At 39.7% G+C, this 27,121-nt stretch overlaps 2 protein-coding genes across 2 annotated transcripts in view; both read right to left on the reverse strand.

The window, feature by feature from the left end:
* The window catches only part of efnb3b (ephrin-B3b), an 84,719-nt gene extending 74,144 nt beyond the window's left edge, over positions 1–10,575 (reverse strand). Inside the window, exon 1 of the mRNA XM_079867723.1 lies at positions 9,517–10,575. Coding sequence (XP_079723849.1) covers positions 9,517–9,665 — 149 coding nt within the window. The 5' untranslated portion in view covers positions 9,666–10,575. The remainder of the gene's footprint in view (positions 1–9,516) is intronic.
* Positions 10,576–12,452: 1,877 nt separating this feature from the next.
* On the reverse strand, positions 12,453–26,011 carry LOC307156557 (uncharacterized protein). Its single transcript, XM_079867968.1, has 6 exons — positions 25,815–26,011; positions 23,657–23,844; positions 22,806–23,051; positions 20,076–20,203; positions 19,718–19,787; positions 12,453–13,846 (listed from the first exon to the last, which is right to left on the reverse strand). Exons 1-6 carry the CDS (start codon positions 25,894–25,896, stop codon positions 13,700–13,702), a joined length of 861 nt encoding a protein of 286 aa, XP_079724094.1. The 5' UTR covers positions 25,897–26,011; the 3' UTR covers positions 12,453–13,699.
* Between the last annotated feature and the right edge of the window lie 1,110 nt (positions 26,012–27,121).

Raw genomic sequence — 27,121 nt, forward strand, 5'->3', positions numbered from 1 at the left:
GAGGGAAAGTCTCCTTGGGTTGTCCGTGAAGACAGAAAGTCATGTGTGTTTTGAAACGCATGAGGGTGATTAAGCGATGGCAGATTGTTCATGTTTGGATAAGGGAACTGATTCAGCACTGATTGCAACTGTTGACGGCAGTAATTGTAGGCTCCGTGATTTGTTTTGTCCATCTAAAAAGCGATCAATGACAATAGCAGGAAACAGCGCGGCTGGTGGGACTGGTTTATGTTTCCTAACATGACGGATTCTTCTAGATGAAGTGTGTGGGGAGTCGTGGGAGCGTTGTGTGCTCTCGTTAGGCCTAGTGCTGTCACCAACTGTGAGTGTGTGAGTGTGTGTGTGTGTGTGTGTGTGAGGCAGGAAGCCTTCGGGGTCGTGATCCATTGACCATCTCTCACACTCTGTAAGTAGGTCACGTCAAACCCCAGGCCCACTAACTGACACTTACAAACTGTCACACCTACACACACGCTAGGGCATTTTGGTCATTTTGTCCACTCAAGCACTCCACGGAAAATTCAACTGATTACTTGAGAGGATTGAGGGGCATCTGCGCGGTTTTTGTAAAAGTTGTTCAATTTAACAATTGTCAGATTTTTTATATTAAAATAAATAAAGAATATATATATATATATATATATATATAGTTCAAAAGTTTTTTTAATGTTATTTAACAAAGTCTCTTCTGCTCACCAAAGCTGCATTTATTTGATCATATAAAAACAGTAATATTATGAAATAGTATTTCAATTCAAAATATCTATTTTCTATATTAATATGTACTTTATTCCTGCTGAATATTCAGCATCATTACTCCAGTCTTCAGTGTCACATGATCCTTCAGAAATCATTCTGATATGATGATTTGCTGCTCTTATTATTTATCGGTGTTGGAAATTTGCTGCTTAATATTTTTGTGTAAAACTTGATACTTTTTTTTCAGGATTCTTTGATGAATAGAAAGTTCAAAAAAAAAAAATTTACTTAAAAAAATTTTTTTTACTGCCATTTGATGCATTCTTGCTGAATAGCATGTATGGTACACTTTAGTTTAGGGTCCAATTCTCACTATTAACTAGTTGTTTATCAGCATGCATATCACTAGGATTTTGGCTGTTTATTATTACTTATACCATGGTCTGGGTGAATACTTGATTCTGATTGGCTGCAGGGTGTCCATTAAAAATTGATAGAGGACACCTAGTAAATAAACCGTCAGGCGTAACCAGGGAAACCAAGTTATTGTTTGTAAAAACTTTAGATTTCGATTGTAAAACTAATTAAATTATAAACTAATGTTTTAAAAATGTGTTATTTGGCAAGTGACCATGGTATAAGCGGGTTAATGGACACCTCGTCGGGCATTAACCCTTACTTATTCCCAGGTTTCACAGACGAGGTTTAAGTCTAGTCTCAGACTAATATGCATGTTTGAGCTGTTTTAACTGAAAGCAACTTGCACTGGCATATCTTAAAATATGTCACAAAATATGCACACCAGTAATGTTTCTTCTAAGGCACGTTTATAAAGCTACTTAAATGTCCTAACTAAACTAAGGCCTAATCCTGGCTTAATCTAAGCCCTGTCTGTGAAACCGGGCCATAAAGCACATATTAATGCCTTATTCTGCATGACTGTATTCTACATCCCTTAATCCTACTCAACTACCTTACTAACGATTAATAAGCAGTCATTTTTAGAGTTTATTGAGGCAAAAGTCGTAGTTAATAGTGAGAATTGGGCCCTAATCTAAAGTGTCCAAACGTATCATTTTGAACGATAGTATTTGGTCTTCATAACACACAAACCTGTACTTGTTCCTTATATATTTCAATTTAACTCAACTGTTCAGGAGGATTTAATAAAGAGAGAGAACTTAGAGGTCCAAGTACACACACGCTGTATTTTTAGCACAGGCATTAACACAAATCATAGGGCCTCAGACAAAATCAGACAACACTTATTACTACAACGGCACAGTCAGACGCCACGGAGGACAGGAAAGGTTTACAAATTGTGCACACTTTGAATACAACTGCAGATGTCCTAGTTTCGTTGATAACTGCTGTTCCTCTCCTGTCTTCCGACTGTGTGTGTTCTTAACTGAAGAGACGGCGATGCAAATGTAGTCTGGCTCCACGAGTCTGTCTGTCGCTCCGGTTTACAGCTCTGAGTTCAGTCACCTTCAGCCCACAGAAACACACAGATATCTGATCCGAAACACAGCCGAACTGACCTCAGACGGTCTGTATCCTCAGATTATTATTGAGCAGTTGTGATTTGAACTACTAGAGAAACAATTCAAAGCTAAGGTACAGTATAGAGAAAATATAGTGCTATCTCGCACAGATCTGAGCTCCCATTCTCTTAGATCTGACAACTTGCCGATCAATTGTTTGCCACATATCAGAGCTGATTCCAGATCAGAACGCAGACAGAGAGTCAATAAAAGCTAATCTTTAGGAACATGAAAGATTTCCTCTGACTATCAAGTTCATCTAACCAACTCAGAGAATAGAGGAAGCCAGAGGAGGACAACAACAAACTCTTCTGATGGTGCAGAGACGTTGCCGGTGGTTGCGGCTCAAGAAACATTTCTTAATATTATCAATGTTGAGAACAGTGATCTTTAATGAATAGAAAGTTCAAAAGAACAGCATTTATTTGAAATACAGAACATTTATAATATAAACCTTTAACATTAAAAATGGATTTGCTGTCTCTTTTGATCAATTTAATGCACCCTGCATGCAGAGTAAAAGTATTCATTTCTTCTTCTTTAAAAAATTGACCAAATTGCATGATACTTAACGAGGAAGGAAGGAAAGAAGAAAGGAAGGAAAGAAGAAATGAAGGAAAGAAGAAAGGAAGGAAAGAAGAAATGAAGGAAAGAAGAAAGGAAGGAAAGAAGAAAAGGAAGGAAATAAGGAAGGAAGAAATAAATGAAGGAAAGAAGGAAGAAAGAAGGGAATGAAAGAAAGAGCAAAAGAAGGAAGGATGGAAAGAAAGAACAAAAGGAAGGAAAGGAAAGAAAGGAGGAAGGAAAGAAGGAATGAAGGAAAGAAAGAACAAAAGGAGGAAGGAAGGGAAAAAAGAAGGAGGGAAGAAATTAAGGAAGGAACGATGGAAGAAAAGAGAGAGAGAGAGAGAGAGAGAGAGAGAGAGTCCCCAGAGCTGATGGTGTGTGTGTGTCTTTGACCCCGGCTGGAGTATGGCAGCAGGAGAGGATGATCCTGATTTGTAAAGGCGATGTGTGTGTGAGACCAAACCAAATCACACACAAATACACAGCGGCCCGACGCTCATGTGACCCTTTAAACCAGTGAATGGAATTAGCCAAGAAAGAAAGAGAGTGAGAACAGAAGTGAAGGTCTTGACATCTGCAGCAGCAGGAGGACAGACCCTGATCGGCTTTATTACGCTTACTGTGGTGACAATCCAGCTTTTAATGTTGTTTCTAAGTCTATGTGGTGTTTTTAATATGCTTTAAAACAAACCATGTGCAAATTCATAAGTCGACACCATTGCTGAGTATTTTCTCCTTAAAACTGCAGTGAACCAAAGACCGTCTCAAAAACACACTTTGAAATCGCTGGTGTTTCTGACGTCACAAACTACCTTGAAACCAATCAGGTCAACGTGTGATCGTCAACGAGTGGATCTCTGAGCTGGTGTGAGTGAGTGGAGGCGGGGCTCGTTTGCATATTCATAGAACCGCGTATACTAAATGAGGAAAGTGTGTAGAGTTACATTCATGCTATTTTAAGGCATGAAGGATATTTTTGTCACGGAAATTTTTTTTAAATATGTCATTTTGGTGATCAAAGATGAGTTTTTAGGGATAAAATGATTGACTACAGGGGGACTTTAACATAAATAAACAAACGGAGGAAGACGGTGGAGAATGAGTTGAACTGATTCTCTGTTTTGTATACGTGTTCGCTCTTCGTCTGAATATTACGGCTTAAGTCAGGAGGCCCAGTTTCCGAGAACTGTCATCACTAACCTGCACACACAAATACACAGATTCAAACAAACACAGAGTGATGAGAGATGTTCAGAGCGAGACCACACACACACACACACACACACCACGCTGCAGAGGTTTAGGAGGCCCGCTCTCAGGAACGCACCGTTCCCCACACGTCAGCATGAGTTTAACAATCAAACAGTGTGTGACAATCTACTTCCTTTCAATTATTTCAAAACAGCTTAAATTATCATCCCACAAAAGTCTGGATGCTTTTCGGCACACAGAAGTGTGTTTGTGTAAACATGTGTTCCTTATATTTGCATCACACAGCGCCTGAACACACTTCTGGCTGTCTCCGCAGGGAAGGCGCCATTGTTTCCCCATTATATTGCCGTGTGTGTGTGTGTGTGTGTGTGTGTGTGTGTGTGTGTGTGTGTGTGTGTGTGTGTGTGTGTGTGTGTGTGTGTGTGTCTGGTCTGCAGGCAGGCCACAGTTATTCTGCCACATCAGCTGAGAGCCATTTTCACAGCTCCTGTTGCTGAGAGCTCGTAAAGCCTCCAGCAGCCTCTGCTCCACACACACACACACTCACAGTTTTACCTATTTCTCACTGCAGGGTACTGTGCTGATGCCATATAAGAGCTCAAATGCTTTTTCATGCCATACACACCTTTCACACACACACACACACACACACACACACACACACACACACACACACACACACACACACACACACACACACACACACTTGTTTACTTAGCTATCTAAAAGAGGAGATAACATTTTTATACTAAGCTATTAATAATGAAAAACCCTAACCCTACCCACTCAAAAGAAAACTTTTCAGCAGGGACGCCTCTACATGTAAAAATCATTTGTAAATTAAGTGTATCCGTTCGGACGATTAAACACTTTTATTCAGTAAGAACACGTTAATTTGATCAAAAGTCACAGTAAAACATTTATAATGTTAAAAAGATTTTTTTTTAAATGCTTTTTCCCCCTTTATATTGATCAAAGAAAAAAAAGTGCATCACGGTTTCCATAGAAATATTATGCAGCACAATTGATTACAATTTCGATAATAAGAAACGTTTCTTTGAGCATCAAATCAGCATATCAGAATGATTTCTGAAGGATCATGTGACTCTGAAGACTGGAGTAATGATGCTGAAAATTCAGCTTTGATCACAGGAATAAATTGCATTTTAAAATGTATTAAATTGTAATATTTCATTATTAAATCATAAATAATTGCAATATTTCAATTTGTACTATAACAGCAGACTCTACAAAAAAAAAAGCAGACTCTCTCTTCCTTCTTTTAGACCACGGTGATTCTGCACACACACTTGAGCATTTGAACTCCCGGAATAAAACCAAATTTCCCTTGACCAAAAGAGGTGAATCCAGTCAGGAAGCTTAAATGGATCAACTCAGTTTAGCAAATTTACATGGATTCAAACCTCTAATCCATTCGCAAGCATGTCAAAAAAAAAAAAGTTTCTCTGTTTGTTTTTACATTGACATTTATTTAGCAGAAGCGACTTACAAATTAGGACTTTCCTAACACAAGCACGTATGTGTCAGTGACCTATTGAGACGGTGTTTATACTGATCTCATCTTCCAGAGACCTCCCTCCCGAAATATCCCTCTGCATGCGCCTCGTCTTAAGCCTGTGATCGGCTAACTAGCGCTTCTGTCCAAGCCCAATTAGCATGCTGTAAATTAATAATGAAAAAATCCAGTGGGGGTAACATCTTTCTTTGAGAGCGAGCGCTGATACAAAAGGCCCATCGCATGTACACACACACACAGACCCTGTGACATTTATGATAACACACAAATCCTTACAGTTACCCACAACCGCTCGTCTGAATTCATTATCGGAAAACCCCCCACAGGTCTGAGCAGGATCTGAATCTCTGAAACGCAATTACCGAAACGCACCGTGATTGAACACAGAAACCTTCTGAACCGTTACTAACCATTTGGGATCCGATAACCCAACCAGCATCTTAACATGGCCGTTTGTGCACAGCCCTCACTGACCGCCCCAGAACATCAGTCATGGATGTGTTTGCACATCCAGAGAGCGCCGGGAACCAAGGACACACAAACACACTTTGTCTTTCTTGTGTGTAAACAATGTATCAGGGGGTGTGAATGTCAGAAGGTGAAGGACGCTTCCCAGACAAGCTGGCTCACCGAGAAACACCACCAAAAAAAAGCCCTACTTCAGAAACCATTTTTCATCTACGCACACTTAATTAAATATACATACCGAAATTACATTAAAGTGTCCATGAACAAACACAATTTTTGCTTTATAGATTCCCCCCCCCCCCCCCCCGAAGCAGACAATTTCAAGGTGATCTTTGTGCTGGACTTGCATTTTCTTAAGCCTAACTCAAACTGACATTCATGGCTTAGAAGATATTGATTTCTGTACATTTAAGGATGCGCCCTGCTGTTCCTCCCTCGTCTCTCGCTCCCTCTTTCCTCCCATCACTTCTCAGCTCTTCGTTCCTCTGAAAGCTACACATGTTTGTAATTTAGCATGTGGAGGAGAGTGGCAGCGCCGGCGTGAGAGGCCGAGGCGGAGGGTGGTAGCGATGGATATAGATAGGTGAATAAAACATTCTACAGGTGCAGGCCCTCATCTTCAAAGCACAGGTTCACTGATCCCTATTAAATATACAGCACTGCCAACAACGTAACCTTCGTACTGCTACTTTTTAGTGCGAACAGAGCGGACTCCTGTAGCCTGGAGCAAAACCACACGGTGCAGATGTCTTGTAAGTTTGCAACGGCGTGAGCAGAGAAATTCATACTGCATAGTGTTTGTGTATAAATCATGCTACCATGTAACACAATAAGAGAGTGACCATTACAAATAAACAAGACCATAACTTAATATGTCATTTATAGTGCTTAATTCTTTCCCCATCAGTGTTTTAAAAAAAAAAAAAAAAAAAAAAGTTGCCAGATATTTGTGATCATTTTCAAAAAAAAATCATAGCCCCCAGAATATTTTGTTGTATGCATTTCTGAACAAGCAATATATCAACAGAAAGAATGTGGGTAAGTTTCATTTGAAAAAAAGCTACATTTTGAGCAAAAAGCTGAGAAAACTCGTTTTGTCAAAGACTATGGATCAGATTCAGGATGAAGATCAAAACAGATGGAGTAGAGCACAGTCTTGCACAGTCCTATAGCTCGTCATGGGTCGACATTTAATTTAGTAACATTAGGCAGTTTTGATTTATATGCTGTTTAATGTTGATGATGAGGTTATTTTACATAGGCTATGCCAATGATTACATATGCTATCACTTGTTTCTGCTTCTTCTTCACATGTCCTCTGATCAGGAGATTCTGTTCTCTTTCAGAAGATGTGTCACAGCGCCCCCTAGCGTATAACAGTGAAAACATGGAAAGCCGGAAATTTCCATCAATGGCAGTGATGAGATAGGCCTAATATGTAGGATTTCATATTAATTAGCCCAAATATTAGGATTATAGATTAATCTGACGATATTTGGCTAATTTGAGATTTACGACATGAGCCGCTGCTTCATTTGCCAATTCAATGGAATGTCCGAAAATAAATTTCTGATTTTCCGATTGTAACTTTCGATTAGTGAGTAAACCAATAAAAGTGTTTGTGCATGGTCAGCATTTTAGGCCACATTTGCTATCATTAGCCATCAAATGGCATATAGCAGGGGGATATAGCAGGGGGATGGGGGGGGGGGGGGGGGGGGGGGGCAGGGCACATTTCAGTCTACCAGTAGGCTAATTGCTAGGCTACATAGCCTACTTACATCAACTATGACAATTAAACACGACCTGCAATGTACACTTTTAGGAAAATGCCATTTACCTAAATTGTGAGCCTTTCCACGGTGAAATGAAGCGAATTCAGAACATTTAAAGTGCAAATAATAAAGCCGTGAGAAAACCAGCGCCTATAGCCTACTGTTGATCGCTTTAAATCGACTAACGTCGATTACAAGTGATTGAATTGGTTAAAAACGATTAGCCTATCAGAGGTGTTGCGTCTCACTCCCAGGTAAAGGTCAAGCAGAAAACGCGCGTTCACAGACCCCCCACCTGCGCGCGCACCCGCTTCAAATGAGGTCCCACAAACCCCTGCTAGATTAACACAAGCAACACCGACAAGAACCCTCATTAAGAGCGTCTGCCAACGGCCACTGGGACAGAATAAACCCCCTCCACCCCCCAGCAGCATCTGTTGAAGCGCAGAGCCCGGTATATGCGCCACATGGACGCATTAAAAACCTATTCGTCTTTCAAGAGCTCGTGGCACCACTAATAGCCCCTCATAACCCACATACCGATTTAGACCGGGCACACAAGTGCTCCCACGACGCCGGGTGTCCATTTAAACAAGGCCAGTAATGACAGAAGGGCGAAAGAAAGAAAGGGGTCTGCTCAGCCATAAATCGTCGTTTATGTGCCGGACACGCAGTTTGCATTGGTTCCTTTGGCTCGCCACTAAATGAATTCACAGTTGCTGGGTTGCAGAAACCTCCCCCTTATTTACCGACACATACTACGAGAAATCTAGTCGTAAATTGCCCACTATTCCTTCCTGCGGCATGGAAAATCGTGTCACCTCCGTGACTGGAGTAATAAATTTTGCAGCGCGAAACGGGACTGATTGACCATCTAAAGTTAACACTTGCGTGTAAAACTTTTCGCTTCAGGTGTCTCTACGCTAACTAGTCCACTGGAAGGTGTCGACTAAGAGTGAAAACTGACACCTCCTTTTGTTTTAACTGTCTTGACAGCAGAGAAGTTGCTAAACAGTCCACCAGTTTACATTTTTCAATTTCGTTTAAAACTTAAGTTGTCGACTCAAACGTTAAAGTTCGAGTTTACGCGGAGTTGACAACTATAGGCTAAATAAAAGTGCAGAGGCTTTTGATTCCATGTATATTTTTTTATATTTTACGCAGCTGGAGTAAATAGGGGTCACGAAAAGTGAAAGTTTACCACCTTGCCAGAACATATTTTTGTTGAACATGCTCTAATGACAAGAGAAGTTGGTGACTAAAAATAGTCTCGAGGATGTCTACACGTTCTCACAAGTTCAGCAAGAACATTTCCACAAAGGTTACATTGTTTAGGCGGAAAAATGCTTGGTGTTGAGCAACTAAAACTCATGCCAATCTAACTGGAGCGTATCTGAAGGAAAGGCAGTGAAAAAATAAACAGCGGCGGCTACTGTCGTAAAATTCCTCAACGCACACCGTCAATGAAATGTGGCATTTATTAGTCTGGCGACATTGATGCTCGTAACTTCTGCAGACTCGTGATTATCCACTAAGGGTATTGTCGGTGTAATAGCGCTTAACAGCTTTCTTTCCCCCCGTGAGAGACATTTCAAAGCCGTCCTTCAACGATTTGTGCGAAAACACGAGGCGTTTTGAGTGTCTCCAACGCAAAGCTCTTCTTAAATAAACGGGAATAAACGCCGTGCCCAATGCCTTTAGTTGCGGCTCTTACCTTTTGTTCAAGGAATTCCAGTAGATGGGCTCCATGTTGGTCGCTGTGATCCCGAGTAAATCCACTAAGAATATCAGCAGAATTCCCAATCCATTTTCACAGCCTCGACTCGCCATTTGAAATCCCGAATTCCTTCTATTTACTCCCATCAAATCTGTGTGGGATACTCTTCCCAGGGGATGGAGATCTCTGGACTCGGAACAAAGCGTTCAGGTGAATCCGTCAGTGTGATTCAGGAACAACGTGTTTGGGGAGCCTGCATGGATATCTGCTAAACACGGGAGATTAGATTAAACAAAGGTGCAGTCTAAGTGGATTTAAGCAGATTTCCACACACACACACACACTAAAAAAATCGTCTTTTGGGAAAAGTAGCTCGTGGACAAAACTCCTGCGCAATTCAATTCCCACAGCCGTTTTTCTGCTGTTTTCCTTGCAAAGAGTTTACTTTTCCAAAAATTCCCGATGCTTATTTTTTTCCCAAGGCGTTTAGGCTGGGCAAATCTTTCCTATTCCCTTTCACTCCCACTTCATTCTGCTTCCTCGACGAATTAGGACGGGAATGTGATGGTGGATGGATGATGGTTTGGAGTGAGCTTTTCCTCTCCTCTTCAGAAGAACATGTTGATGCTGGACAGATCTCGCTGCTTCTCTTCCTCACCTCTAGTTCTCCTACTGGATTTTCCTGCTTGCCTCTGAGATTCCAGTAATTCCGCATACACACAAATGAAATGTTGCAATCCAGATAATTAACGGGGAAAAAATAGCTAAACTAATTAATGCAAATTAAAAGCAAGCATGAAAGCTAATTTACAAATGTGTCGAGACTGACAAAATTATTGCCAGATTGTCCAGGGTGGAAAAAATGTTGCAATCCTTATTCATGGGTTTCGGTTGCAGGGTATTTGAGAATGTGCTCGGATGTGGCAAGTCATTAGATAGTTCATTTCTCGCCTGTCCTGCTTGGATTCTCTCGATGTGTCTCTCTCACTGGCTGCAAATCCGGCTAGTGAGACTTGTTCCTAACGCTCGGCGCACACTGACAGACTGAGTTGTTTGAGAGAGAGAGAGAGAGAGAGAGAGAGAGAGAGAGAGAGAGAGAGAGAGAGAGAGAGACAGTATGGCAAGCCGTTTTGACTTTTATTCATCTCCAGGATATGAATTCTTGATATCATCAAAAATTAAATTTTCACTAGTTAAAATGCTAATTCGTGGTATCAGGAATTATATTTCGACTAGTAAAAATGTAAATTCTTGATATCAACAATAACGTCATCACTCACGGAAAGGCTGTCATTCAAATTCAATTGTTGTTATCGAGATTTGATTTCTTACTAGTTGAAATTCCAGTTTCACATATCAGAAATACAATTCTTACTAGTAAAAGTCATAATTGTTTACATCAATAATTACTTTGTTACTAGTAAAAAATATAAATTCCTGTTTAACTAGTTAATTCTTGATCTCTAGATGTATTTCAACATTGGTTATTTCTGATATCTGAAAATGTATTTCTGATATCAGTGATTAGGAGTCATTTCAGATATTTAAAATGGCTTTAACAATCACATTCATGATATCAGAAATTAACATTGTCACTGGTGACAATTTAATTATTGATATAGGCTACATTTTTTTTTTTTTTTTATTAGTAGCAATTGAATTATTGATATCAAGAACAGACATTTGCATTGGTTACCATGAAATTTTTGAAATACAAAAATGAATTTTTTTTACTAGTAAGAATTGTATTTCTGAAATGTGATATTGGAAGTAGTAGGAAATCAATTCTTGATATCAACAATTGAATTTGAATGGCAGCCTATGGTAACATATAACTAGTAAAATATATATTTTACAGATATCAAGAATTATAGTTTTTACTATAAATATAAAAAAATGGCCATTGTTACTAGTAGAAATCTAGTAAAAATGCATATACTGGGAATGAATAAAAGTCTAAACGGCTTGCCATAGCGGCAGAGAGAGGGGGGATGGGGGGGTGCGCGCGCTCGAATAAGAAAAATCCCATCTTCCGGCTGGAGTGCGCGCTAACAGAGCGGATTTTTCTTTGGGGGATTTGTTTTTTCCGCATGTAGAGGTGCTATTAAATCACATCAGTCAGGAACACATCCATATACCATGCATGCAAACATATTTCCCAATGCGCACATAAATGATTCTCTATATCCATAAATAAATAATAATAATAATAGTCTCTGAGCACGTACATTTTATGACTGCTTCTTTTCCGTTTGATATGATGATCGTGAATCAGCCGATCACACCGATCACCGCTGTGCATTCAGAAGCGACGGCTTTACGGAGCCACAGCGCCCCCGGTGCACTCGCTGGTAACGGTGCATGTAATAACATTTCATGCTGGTGGTAACGACACTAATGACAAGCTTAGTAAGATATGCATCCGATAAAGAGCTTGTTTAATAAATATCTCTACCGTCCAATTGAATCTGGAATGATTTTCAGCATCCTGCGTATGTGAAAAAGCAGCAATTAACTGTGTTTGTATGCCTGTCTATTACATCTGAAAACAACAATTAAGAAGTGTACTATGAACTAAGCGCTGCTGACGGGACCCGAGGCGTGTGAACGCAGGACGAAAGTCTTGCCTACACTGACACCCTGTGGTCAAGGAATCACACTGCAGTCCACTCACACACACTGCAAATCAAGACACTCCTTTGGACAGCCACATCGATTTTATGAAATGTTAATATTAGTGCCATTACATTTAATCAAAATACTTTAAATGGCATTAATAAATGACATTTAAAGAAGAGTAGCTGCTAAATAACAGGCATTTTAACATCTAGTTAAAAGGATACATTTGTTTTAGATTTTCTTTTATATTGTAGTTTTTTTCCTGTAATATTTGTGCATATTTCTCATTATAGAAAGTTTCATAGAAAAAAAATAGGATAAAAGGCAATTACGCATTTATTATTTTTCATACAACAATTACAAGTGAACATTTTATGTCATTTGGATTCAGTGAGTAGCATTAGTCACATTGTGTGTTAATGTAAATAAAATAGGACTAACAATAACAATGTAAGCTGCTCCAGGCAATTATTACATATTTAATATGTTGTTCACCGGTAGTGTCAATCACACTATAATCTAAAAAAGACTAATTAGGGTATTAAATATGCATAATCATATATCAATATTTGATCTGATAAACCTGTTCAACAGAGAATGTGCTGTACTCACTTTTTCAAAATATTATATGATATATGAAAATGTTTGTATTTCATTTTCAAAAGTACACCTTTTTATATACTGGAAGTTACAAGAATTTCAGGTTTTTTATTTATTTAATATGCAACAGTTAACATGTTTCATAACTAAAAGTAAAGTTTCCCATCTCGGGACCAAGGAGGATAAATTATTAAGGTAAGTGAATGAAGGTTTTCATAATTTCTTTAAAGTGATACATCACCCAAAATTGAAAATTCTGTCATAATTTACTCACCATCATGTTGTTTCTTCTGTTGAACGCAAAAGATATTTTGAAGAATGTTGGTAATCAGACAGTTGACGGTAGCCATTGACTTCCTACTATGAAAGTTAATGTCTATCATCTGTCTGGTTACCAACATTCTTCAAAATATCTTTTGTGTTCAACAGAAGAAACTCATACAGGTTTGAAACTAGCTTTTGTAGTTCACTTAAAGCTACACTGTGTAATTTTTTAAGTTGATTCTTAGCAAAAAACACTTTGTTCTTTCAAAATGATATGTGCTCATTAATGTGTAATTACTTCTAGCAACTAATCAAGTATTCTCGTAAGCGTAGAATATGCCATTTAGAATACATACGAGCGAGTCGTTCGAATGGCGGCAGCCATGTTGCGCCTCCATCTTGAAAAAACATTAGCCAAAGAGGGACATACCTGGAAATTCAAGCTTCGCCTTTCGCGTTTTTCACACAGGGGCTAGAAAGTAATATTCAGTTGGTAGTCATAAACAATTTCACCACTAGATGGGAGAAAATCCTACACAGTGTAGCTTTAAACCTGTGGTGCATCAAATACATATTCGAAGTACAAATGATGCTATAGTTTCTAGAAAACGATAGGCAAATGCTTAAAACAGAGCGTGTCTCACTGCAGGACACTGTTAAATACCCAGGCAGACACTGAGGTGTGACTGTGAGAAGATCACGGTTGAGGGGTGATCTCATCGGTCTGTGTCGCAGTGTCCATGAGTCCTGGCTCTCTCCCCAGTCTGCGGGGTTTTAACAGGTAATCCGAGTGGAGGGAGGACTCGGTCAGGTCCACAAACCGCATGTAGCTCGCCTGCACTTTCTGAAAGAGGAACAGAAGCACATCAACATGCTGATTCAATTCCAGTTAGACAGATGCAGTTAGTTAAACAGGTGCATTCTTCATAATGACCAAAGATGGAAACGTCCTCAAGACAAAGGTCAAATGGCAACACTGTTGTTTATTAAGACAGGGAGGAAGGGAAGAACCAGGCCTGATTCCAGAATTAAATCACTGAGGGAGATCTAGTAAAGTGCAGATTAATATGTAAGCAAGCTCTCCACACTACATCCCGAATCACGTACTGTCTGAGTAGGGATTACATTTGAATTTGAATTCACTTTGCGACCGTTAAAAAAGTATGTTCTTTGTATAGGAATATGGGTAGTATGAATGTAATCCGGACATACTGCATCCGCCATGTTGTCATTATCATGTGACCTACCAATGCCAGTTACGTCGCTTCACTCTCATTCATAAATCCTCTCCTGTGGCCTCATGGGAAAAGTGTTCATCATATGCAGACTTAAGAATCTTGCCGGAAGTCGTCCGGAGGCTTTACCTCTACTGTTTTCGAATACTATGGCTGCATCCGAAATCGCATACTTCCCTACTATATAGTAGGCAAAATCAGTGTGTGACAAAAGAAGTAGGCTATGTCTGAATTCACAGTACTCATAAAAGAGTGTAAAGTATCGGATGATCTACTACTTCCGGCGCGATTCTGAATCATGCATACGATGGACACTTTACTATCCCATGAGGCCACAGGAGAGAGCCTGCACTCAGGAGAGAGTGCAGGCTTGCACTCTCAGACTACATATGTAACATGTACTTACCATAGCAATAACAGTAAATTATGCATAATTACATACAACTAACCCTAAACCAAATCCTAATCCTACCCTAACCCTATAGTAAGTGAAGTCAAGTCAAGTCAAGTCAAGTCAAGTTTATTTATATAGCGCTTTTCACAATACAGATTGTATCAAAGCAGCTTCACAGTATTAAATTAAAATAATACATCAATGTTTGTTTCTAGTGGAAAACGTCCACGTTTGGTAACGCTGATCAATAGTATTGTTGATTGATTAATTAAATTAAATATCCCCAACTGAACAAGCCAAAGGCAACAGTGGCAAGGAACCGAAAAAAAAAAAAAAACCTTGGGAGAACCCAGGCTCAGTCGGGGGCCAGTTCTCCTCTGGCGTTTATGAACTAGAGACCGGATTTAACTGTAAGATTAAAAGTATTATATAAATGCCTGGCTGAAGAGATGCGTCTTTAATCTAGTTTTAAACTGGGAGAGCGAGTCTGAGCAACGAACAGTATCAGGAAGGCTATTCCAGAGTTTTGGAGCTAAATGTGAAAATGCTCTCCCTCCTTTGGTGGATCTGGATATCCTAGGTATGACCAAAAGCCTCGAATTTAGTGATCTTAAAGAGCGCGATGGATTATAGGGCGATAGAAGATCCGTTAAATAAACTGGAGCTAAGCCGTTTAGGGCTTTATAAGTCAGTAGCAATACCTTGTAATTAATACAGAACTTTATAGGTAACCAATGTAGTGATGATAAAATTGGTGTTATATGATCATATTTTCTTGATCTAGTAAGAACTCTAGCGGCGGCATTTTGGACTAACTGTAGCTTGTTTATTAAGGATGCAGGACAACCGGCTAATAAAGCATTACAGTAATCTAGTCTCGAGGTCATGAACGCATGAACTAACTTTTCTGCATCAGAAACAGATAGCATGTTACGTAGCTTAGCAATGTTTCTAAGGTGGAAAAAGGCGGTCCTTGTAACATATGAAATATGATTTTCAAAAGACAGGTTGCAGTCTAGTATAACACCCAGGTCTTTTACTGTAGAGGATAAAGTAACAGGACATCCTACTATGTTAAAGTTGTAGTGTGAGAGGTTTTGTGGGCGGTTTTTTGAACCAATGATTAGTACCTCTGTCTTGTCTGGATTTAATAAAAGAAAATTGCGCGTCATCCAATCTTTTATATCTTTAACACACTCTGTCAATTTGAATAATTTAGCGTTTTCATCTGGCCGTGATGAAATATAGATTTGAGTGTCATCAGCATAACAATGGAAACTAATTCCATGTTTCCTTATAATATTTCCAAGTGGCAGCATATATATTGAGAATAATAGAGGGCCCAACACAGATCCCTGCGGCACTCCATAGTTTACTGGAGTTATGATCGATTTTTCTCCATTTAAATAGACAAAATGGTATCGGTCAGATAGGTATGATCTGAACCAGCTTAATGCTTGTCCTTGAACACCAGTATAATTTTGTAGTCGATCTAAGAGTATTGTGTGATCTATAGTATCGAACACAGCACTAAGATCAAGTAAAACTAGTATTGAGATACAGCCTTGGTCAGAAGCTAATAGTAAATCATTTGTGATTTTAACGAGCGCAGTTTCAGTGCTATGATGCGGTCTAAATCCAGACTGAAACTTTTCATAGGTGTCATTTTCTTGCAAGAAAGAGCCCAGTTGGGTGGATACAACTTTTTCTAGTATTTTAGACATAAAAGGAAGATTTGAAATGGGTCTATAATTTGCTAGGTTATTATGATCTAATTGTGGTTTCTTAATGAATGTTCTTGGAACATGACCTAAAGATAAAGATGAGTTAATAATATTGAGGAGAGGCTCTTCCACTACAGGTAACACTTCTTTCAGTAGTTTAGTGGGTATAGGATCTAATAAACATGTTGATGTTTTAGATGAAGTGATAAGTTTATTTAACTTATCACTTGCAGAGGAAGCGAAGGTGAGAGTAATGAATGACAGTGAAGCGACACAACTGACGCTGTAGGTCACATGATAATGGCAGCATAGCGAATGTAGTAGCCTACACCCGGATTACATTCATACAACACACATACTACATAGAACATACTTTTTTATTCAAAATAAGTACCTACTCAAGAGTATGCGATTTCAGACGCATCCAATGTATTCAGACATAGTATTCTGGTAGTGTACTGTTTTTCGCATACTATATAGTAGGGAAGTATTCGATTTCGTAAGTAAGCGCACTCTCAGTTAATCGCGATCTCACAAAGTTCTGTTATAATCAATGAAGCTGACTGCATAGTTAATCTCTTACTTGCATCGTGTCTGCACATTGTTAATGAGAGGATTCGCAAGTGTGCAGAACTCAGCACTGAATAAAAATACTCTGGCATTTTGACCGATGAGTGGATTTTGATTAAGCACCTCTGATTGGCCACTGCGTTCAAGAGATCAACAAACATGTCTGTGATTGGCTATATTTCTAACTGCTGCAAAAACACGTTGCAAATAGAAACATTTGACGTTTTTTACAGCACAAACACAGATTTGTTGTTTTGTCAATATATTATTACAGTAACGTGCTCTTGCTCTTAGCATCCTCAAGCACCCCCGTAGAACCGGGCCTGAAAGGAACACCAATGTATGGAAGCTTGTTTGCGCCATGGAATTAAAAAATAAATAAAAAAGGTAATTACGAATTTTTGTCTTTTTGAGTTTATATTGCTATATTGAGTTACAATTGCTATTTTAAATCTCGGAATTCTGACTTGTTAAAGTTATAAATTCGCAGTTGAGAGTTCACATCTCATAACGCTGACTTTTCCCCCATTAAAATACTTATATTACATCTAGAGATTTGACTTTTTTTCCTGAGAATTCTGAGTTAACATCTCACAATTCTGTTTTGGAATTTAAAAAAAGAGAAGCTAATTGCGCCTTTTTATCTCACAATTCTGATTTGTTTTCTCGCAATTGTGAGTTTATATAGTTGTGAGATGAAACATTGCAATTGCATTTTTGGAGGAAACATGCTTCCATACTAATGCACAGACTCATGGGGGGAAACAAACTAAGCTTAACTCTTTCCCCGCCAGTGTTTTTTTCTTAAAGTCTTAAACTATCATGGCCCCCAGAATAATTTTGTTGTATGAATATCTGAACATGCAATACAGTATATCAAAACAGGCTCTGCAAAAAAAAAAAAATTGCATTCTTCTTTTATCGACACTTGAATGCGAGTAAGTTTCATAAAAAAGCAACATTATGAACAAAAATCTATGAAGCTGTCAAAAACTAATCGGATCGGATTCAGAATGAATATCAAAACATAGATGGAGTAGATCGCTTTCAACAACCCCCCAAAGCTTCACAGTCCTGGACCTATTCATGGGTTTGACATTAGGAAGTTTGATTTATCTGCTGTTTAATGTTCACGACCATGTTATTTTCTATGTGTATAAGCAACAATTCTTTAGCACTTGTTTCTGCTTCTTCTTCGCCTGTGTTTTGATCTGGAGATTCTGTACTCTTCCAGAAGATGCATAATAGCGCCCCCTACCGTCTAACAGAGAAAACATCTATCTATAAATTACAGGAACTCTGTCTGTCTGTCTCTGTGTCTGTTATTCGCATATCTCTCGAACCGTTAGTCCGATGGATTTCAAACTTGACAGGTGTCTCGCTACGGGTACGAGTAAGTGCAGTGCCAAGTATGATATCCATATCATACAAACAATGTTTGACGTTGTTTGAATTAGAAATGCAAAAGATATCGTTAAATATATCGGTAAAAGAAGCACTTAGAAGGTTGTGGTTTAAAAATAAACATTCTGGCACAAACACTGTCAGCTAAACAAAGTAAGCTACACTGTTTATTTATGAATATTATATTTTATTCACGGCCATCATTTGTTGTAGCCAATTCACAAACTGTTTGGTCAAGTGTAGCGTTTTTTTGGAGTTCACTGTGTAGCTGCTCCCTGAATCGTTGCGCTTATTCATTTGTGGATGTTAACTGAATCTGTAAGTCAGCTACACTGTTTACTTCTGAATATTATATCTATCTAAAAATTACAGGAACGTCTGTCTGTGTGTGTGTGTGTGTGTGTGTGTGTGTGTGTGTGTCTGTTATTCGCATATCTCTCGAACCGTTAGTCCGATGGATTTCAAGCTTGACAGGTGTCTTGCTACGGGCACGAATAAGTGCAGTGCCAAGTTTGCTGTTGTTTGGATTAGAAATGCAAAAGATATCGTTAAATATATCGGTAAAAGAAGCACACATTGGCTTTTGCCGCTCTAGCCGCTGGCCACTCCCCCTCTCACACTGACACTGAGTGAGCACAGCTGGCCACTCCCCCTCTCACACTGACACTGAGTGAGCACAGCTGGCCACTCCCCCTCTCACACTGACACTGAGTGAGCACAGCCCAGGACCAGAGACAGAGAGGGTCGAAGAAAGCAACAGAGCTTAAGTAGCGTTTTCTCGGAGTTCACTGTGTAGCCGTCTCCCTGAATCGACGCGCTTATTCATTTGTGGATGTTAACTGAATCTGTAAGTCAGCTACACTGTTTATTTCTGATTATTAGATTTTATTCTGGTGCGCTTAACGTTATCGCTACTGTGTAATAGTAGCCTATGCTATTCACCAACTAAACATATCCTATTCAGTGCGATCACAGTCTCTTTCACGGGCATCATTTATAGTTGCCTATTCACAAACTGTTTGCTCAAGCATAGCGTTTTCTCGGAGTTCACTGTGTGCTTTCTACCATGCACAAATAAAAATGTCACTGAACTTTTGCTGTGTAATTGTAACAATGAGCACTCAAACACACCGAACCAACAATTACTAAAAACAAACAAAAACTGATTTTGCACGGGCACTTTGCACTAGTGGTCATAAATGACAGAAAATTCCGTCAATGGCGGAGAAAGAGTCAACAAGAACCAAACGTCAGAGGAGGTTCTGGCTCGGGAGGAGAGAGAGAGAGTTCTGTTATTCTGTCGTTTTGTTGCAGATGCTGCTGGATTCGAGCAGGTCCCGTTTTAGAGCTGTTCATTTATTCATGATGACCTCATTACAGGGGCTGACCTTAAACTCTGCTTCGTACTGAATGCTCTCCCTGCAGGCCTGATCCAGACTGTCTCGCAGCTGCTGGAGCCTGCAAACCAACACACACACACACACATGCTCATGCACCGCTTCAAAACATTATTACAAGGAGGAGGAAAAAAAGAAATAAAAAAGAGTGCTGGAGAGGCAGTGTTGATGATGACAGAAACAAAATCTATAAATTCTAGGGTTCCTGTAGGAAAGGGAGAAGGCAGAAAGATACAAAGAGAGAAACTGATGAAATTTACAGAAGGTGGGAAGGAGAAAGAGCATAGCTGAGATGCATCACAACAGGGATCTGGGCTGAGCGGGGGGGTAGTTTCATGTGTGTTTTTGCCTGTTTTGTAGCTCAGATATCTCTTCTTCATGTCTGTCCTGTAGGACCCGTTTCTCTCTTTCTGCTTTCATGTCACACTCCTCACGAACACGTCTCTCTGCGTCCTGCACACACCTCCTCACACACTCCTGACAGACAGAGGAAGGCAATGAGCAGAATGACTCACTATGAATAATACGTTATTCTGATTGGTCAGACTTTAAATTGTGCAGATTTGGTTGGCTCATATAGTAGTATATCAATCAGTAGTAAATCAGTTCATCAGTAATTGCATTATAATCAGTTGTTAATGGTAGCAAATTATTAAACAAATCTAGCACTTTTCTTGATTTGTCTGATTTGACTACAAGAGAACCCTCACCCTAGCCTGGAAATCCAGACCCAAATTTGAAAGATTAATGGTCTGGCATTGAGTAATGAAAATCGGCCAGCTCGAGGGGCGGCACCAAGCATGCATTTGAAAATCTCACTGCACGCAATTGGATAACACTACGACCAATCACAACAAGCCCCATACGCTTAGCTACCAGCGGCGCTAACTGGTAGATTAGACTCTTGCCGTATCGGTCGGCAAAACAGCAAAAACGCCCTTCTTGCAAAGGAACGATTCGAGCGCCGTCTTCAGTTCCTCTTTTAGATAAAAAGCCAAGTCTAACTCGTTCATTGTAGCGGCCAAAACCGTTTCAAACAACTGGTGTTTATCCATAGCCATCTTGCAATGTTTACTAATGACTTTGACGTCGCAGCGCTGTCGTCATCTGTTTAGATCGCCTCTGGCCCGCCTATATCAGATAACCCGATGTGATTGGTGCAGCTCGGATACTAGGGCATAGTTAATGAGCATCATTACTCGACGCCAGAGTAAACTCGCTGAGCAAATTCAACGTGTGCTCTCGCAAGAACTCTGGATTTCCAGGGTACCCTAACCCCAAGATGGAAATTTTCACTGCACATCATTCAGTCATGTACAGCTATTTGTTGTCTTGTCTGTAAGGGTTGTTTAGTTTCATTGTGTTTTAGTTTGGTTTTCCCTGTTCCCGTTTTCCTGAGCTCTAGTTCTTGGTTGTTTCCATGGTTACAAGTTACACACCTGTTCCCTGTTCTGTTGATTATTTTTCCTTGTGTATTTAATGCCCCGTACACTTTGTATGATTTTGGGCTGTCAAATGAAAGATGACCTATCGTGGCAATTGATTTCTGTGGTCGTGGCTCCTAAACAGTGGTTCTACGTCGAACAACGAGAGAGGTTCAAAGACGGCCGTTGTCACGGCCTTGCGACCAAAGATAGCCTGCGATAAGTTTCTGACAGTGTCAGTAACTTAGCATGATCATCTCACCGTGTGTTTGCTGCTACGACCTACGTCTACTGACTAGCCAATAAAAATGCAACATAAATTGATCAACGCGACATGCACTAAAACTTAAAACTATTTACCTCAAGCTCCATTTACAAGATTGGCATGCCAAGTTGGCCTCTTTTCCCTGGACATGACCACGTCCATATTCTCCTATTTCAGTTCCTCCTCTTTTTTCAGCGCACATAAAAACCACAATTGCCAAAGGCACTTGCTCTGTTTGTTCACCACTAGCGCATGCTGATGAGGACGTTTTATTCTTCTGTATTAACTTGCGTCGTAGCCTAAGATTCAATAGGTGTCATCCTCATATAGTATACATCCATGTTGTACCCAAGTTTATTACATCCATGTCGTACAGTGTGATCTATAATGATCTTATAGGATTTCCCAAATCACACAGTCTGTAGCAGGAATTATCCCTTTTTTTCTCAGTTCCTTGTTCTGTTAACGTTATGTTGAAAGTGTGTAGTTGTTCTTTGTTCCTAGTGTTTAGACTATCTTAGTCGTTTCTCCTGTGTCATGCTTCTGATTGGATTATACTCTACCAACCCTGACAGAGCCATTTATAATAATTAAAATTTGATTTCATTGGGAATTGTGTAAAATTCTTTATTGTGTATGGTTTATGACTAGTACAGTTTTTTGGTTAAGTATTATGTTTTGCAGGTATCTTTACCTGGCAAACCAACTATCTGCCTACTTCTCTGAGGGGCATTCAATTTCAGAAAATTTCAGCGCTTTAATATTAGCTCCGTAAAATTTTCTGTGATTAGCTCATAGTCTGGTTGATGCAACTGGCACCATGCATCTCAATTTAATATAATATTGTTACAGGTTTCATCTGGTTGCTAAACCAATTGTTTTGAGGACTGTAATTAAAAAATGATTAGACAAAACAGCCACAATTTTTTTTTTTAAATACTATTAGCTTAGTGGAAGCTCAAAATTCAAAACTTATTTAAAACTCAAATCAGTATTTTATGTCCACATATTGTATAGTAGCTGCGTTACTGCACAAGCATGATAATATAGTCAGCCGGAAATTATTGCAAAATAAATCAACTAATTGTACATTGTCCAATCATTTTCTTTAGTACGTTTACTACAGACCTTATTTTACTTATAATTTGAAAAACCCCATTATAAAAACCCATAGGAAAATCTCAAGAGACAAATGAGTCTTCAGTGTTTTGTCGTCCCGACTGCAGCACTTCATTGCCACCAAAACGTAACAGACATGTTTACACACCAAACAAGGCATTATTTAGTGCTCTTATGAAGCTGACCTCACCACAATGTACTGTAGGTTTATCTGGTTTATTATTGTGGGAACCAAACATCTAATAATAAACAAGACCACAGACACACACACCTGAGTCTCTTCTCGTACGGTTTGTATTATTGTCTCTCTGGTCTCCTCCGCCTCTTTGTTCAGCTGTTCTCGCAGCTTCCTACAGGCTTCCCCTACGGCCTGGACCTTCTCTTCTTCCATCCGAGCCTTCAGGCCTTCACAACGAGCTCTGAACTGGGCCTGAAGCTCGACCTGAAGCTCTCGCCTCATTTCAGCCTCCAGCCTGTCCCTCGCTCGCAGGGCCTCCCGAAACCGGGCCTGCAGACTCTGGGGAAGAGATGAAATAAAGGGATGAAAACGGATGAGGAGGACAGAGAAGGATGAAGGACAGATGATGAAGGTGTTGGGGTGAATGTGAAAAGTGGGAGATGAAGAGGTAGAGAGAACACAAGGAGACAGAGGGCGTTAGGGAGGGAGAGGAAGAAATGGATGGATGATCAGAGTTGGCAGGGCAACTGTACTGGGCTTATGAAGAGGAGAGTCATCTTTGGGTTTGGCTGCCGCTTGCTTTCTCTGGAGAGCAATTACACAAGCAATTACACTCTATTACAAAAGCTCTTCTCATTTCTCTGACACAATGGCGAAGATTTGACTGCTACTGGCATTGGAGTCGAAACCGGATCATTCGTTAAATCTGACACTCGGATGCAGCGAGGATTATGCTGCTGTTGGACGGGGGAAAAGAAGTTGAATTAGAAGCCGAGTCTTTTTATCAGAAAGTTTTAATCAAGTCCTAATAAAATCTCTCCAGACTGCCTCCCTGGAGACTGAAATATGGCTTTCTGAATTCCAGGAGACACAGTGTTGCAGTCTAATATGTCTGTATTAATTACTTTTTTGACATGGTTCACTTGAGGATTACAAATATTCACCTCCTCTTGGAGTTTAAGGGCAGCACGTTTCTCCTCCTCTGCCAACTGCTTAAAATCCTCCCCGACGGGGGCGTCAGGCTGTTCCCGTCCAATCGCAGGTCGGGAACTGACCGAGTTTGGAGGCAATTTTAGGTGGTTGTCTGTTCTAGCGTTGGGAGATGACCACGGACACAACCGTTCTCCTAGTTCTGAAAGCATGAGAGTCAGTGGTTGCAACAGGTGGCAACTGATTACAATCGTATAGAAATCACATATGGCTTTTAAATATGTATTATAAACGGAAGATCTTATGCATGCTTCATAAGGAAGTGTCTCAGATGCACATATAGGAAAGAAAAACCATAAATGTTATCTCTAAAATCTCACTTGTTTATCCTGGACACTTAATAGAGAGCAAATGAAAACTTTGGTTTAATGCTGCCTTCACGTGCTCTGGAAAAGATGATATTTTCCACTTGTGAACTGGTATTTACCAGTGTGTTGTGTTCAAGTGCTTTTGTTGTCGTAATGTAGTACCCGCAAGGTCTGTGTCAGTAGAGTATCTTTTTTATCTTTACAAAAAAAAACAAAAACAAAAAAAAAACGTAAATGTGGTGCTATTCTGATTATTAAAACATAATTAATAATTAAAAAAAAATAAAACATGACATAAAATGATTAAATATGAACCAAGGAAATTGCGGCGAAGTTGAAAATTGAGTGTTAACGCATTATATTACAATCGTTAATGACACAACATTGTATAGGCTACAAAAACTATCCGCTAACAGTATTCACGACTCTTACGTTGCTCTCCGCCATTTTGAAAAGGTCAAAGGTTATCTCATCTCGGCAACTCGTGCATCAAAATATTCTACGAGTTGCCCAGTGGAAAATACCACATGAGGGGGTGTTCATGTGCATTTTCCATGTCGGATTTTGGTATTTACCATAATTACCATAGCACGTGAAGGCACCATGAGTCTTTCCACATGTTCCTCCAGTGAAAAAAGAGCCACATGACTCTTTCTAGAGTTTCAGAAGAGAAACATCTCAAACTGTGCTCAGATTCGCCAAGAAACCCAAGTCTGTAATGTAAAGAGCTTTTTCCAAATATCTCAGATTAAATTCTTCCAATACTAAAGTATTTGAGAAATGTTGCCCATGTTCATTTACAGTTCTATTCTTAATGTCAACAGTTGTTTTATTTTCGTCATTCAGTGGCTCTGAATTGTCAAAACACCTCTTGAAATGCTTGCTACAAATGCGAAAAACGCAGAAAATTTTTCCCTATCCAAATTTTTTTTTTGATGGACAAAAGTTTCGAAGGCAGTGTGTAAACATGCCGAAAAATTTCGGACGAGAATTTCAGACTCAGTGTGCAAGGCCCTTAACACCGTGTCTAAACCAGACACAATTGTTGTCGCTAGAAGCTGTCCAACTCGCCTCGCCCTGACTGGACAACCAATGACGATCGTACACACCATCATTAGACAACCTGTCAGAAATCAGACAGAACAAGAAAGAAAAGAGAGAGAAAGAAAGCGCAATAGAACAAATACAAGAAACGCAGGTCGTAACAGTCCTTCGTATCAGAAGTAGCTTCTTGTACGAAGGATTGTTACGATCTTTGTGGCATGCTGGATTTGCATTTGTCGTTTGGTTGCGCCCCTTGTGTCAGGTGTAAGAAATTTCAGGAGAAACATCTAATAATACACATGAAACATAAATAGTTCGATAGTTCACCCAAAAATGAAAATTCTGTCATAATTTACTCATCCTTGTGTCGTTTCAAACCTGTATGACTTTGTTGAAAGTCATACAGGTTTGGACCACTATGAGACTGAGTAAATGATGACAATTTTCATTTTTGGGGGAACTATCCCTTTAAGACTTTTTTTTTTAATCTCTCTTCCTACATTTCTCTGTTTGTTGGACAAAAGTCCAGTAGCAGACACTGCGGTAGTAAATGCCAGAGTCATTAGGCTGGACCTGTGGAGGTTGATGGCACTGATTGCTGTGAGTTTTACTCTGGTTGTCTGAGGCAGAGAATGTTCTGTTCTGCCCTTCAGCAAGAATTCAGATTACACTACTGGAGAGGAACCTATATGTGACCTGGTATGCGCTAATGAAAGCTTGAAGAGAGAGGATGTTTGTGTGGTATTAAGGCTAAACTCACCCAGAATGTGTGTGTGGAGCACTCTCTGTGTGCTCAGAGTCGTCCTGTTCACCAGCTTCTCGAGAGACCTTGTGTCCCACATTTTGCCTTCACAAACACTGAACCTTGGTCCACAGAAGCACCAGAGATTGGTTCTTAAAAACTCGCAATTTCCTAGTCTCCACCACGTCTCATTCTCTTTCGGGATTTGTCTTTTCTCTCAGCCTTTGACTTGCTGATGGTCGCTTAGCAACATGGACAACAAAACAACAGACTGCGCTGCTTAGCATTCAAGAATGATTTGATCCAAGAGATTTCAGACAAGATGCCTGCCAGCGTGTGTGTGTGTGCGTTTGTGTGTGCGTTTGATTGTGTGGAAGTGTTTTATGAGCAGCCTCCCACTGCGCTAGTCATTTGAGATGTTTTGCTTCAGGGTTCATGCTCATTTGTGGGTCACATTTTGTGGAGTACAAAGAGCCTAAAATGGAATATAATGCTCAAAATGGAACCTCACAGATATTTTGAAAATCAAAACATACAGGAAGATGTAACAGAGATATTCTAAAACAATAAATCAAATCAAAAATAAATCCCAAATTACAAATTTAAAATGAAATTAAAATAGAAAACAACAACTGATTTTGACATTTTCTAAATACAATATGACAGGTGTTTGCCCATGCAAAAGTTGCTGCCATGATCCCCACAGTAAATACCCACTGGAGTGCCACAGGGCTCAGTACATAGACCGCTTTTATTCTCCCTTTACATCAAATCAGTATTCATCACCTCTTACATCATTCTTATGAAGATACTCAACTAATTATCTTATTTCATCCCTCTAACAACCAGGTATCCTCATGAATCACTGCATGTCTGGCAAGCATTAATGCCTGGATGAAAGTTTTATCAAAAACCTCTGTTCATGCCTCATCATTCTCAACTCTTTTCACCCACACAGAAAGCAAAAAAAACCTCTAGTCACACTTGACAACTTCTTGCCATTTGCGCCCACAAATGAACCAGATTCACCCAGCTGAACATCCACTAAGTCAGACATTTTCTCAGACAGACACGATCCTACGAGCAGTCAGTCAATGCTGAATGTCACACCTTCAACACATAGCTCCTATAGCAGGGCAAAGAACTTTGCTTTTCCTCCTCACATGATGTGCAAACAGCAACATCCTAACTAATCTTCAGATGCAGACACAGCTAAAGAACATTTTGTAAGTTGCGTTATATAAGAGATATACATACAGTGAGGAAAATAAGTATTTGAACACCCTGCTATTTTGCAAGTTCTCCCACTTGGAAATCATGGAGGG

This window comes from Squalius cephalus, assembly GCF_949319135.1.
Source record: "Squalius cephalus genome assembly, chromosome: 3".
Lineage (NCBI taxonomy): Eukaryota > Metazoa > Chordata > Actinopteri > Cypriniformes > Leuciscidae > Squalius > Squalius cephalus.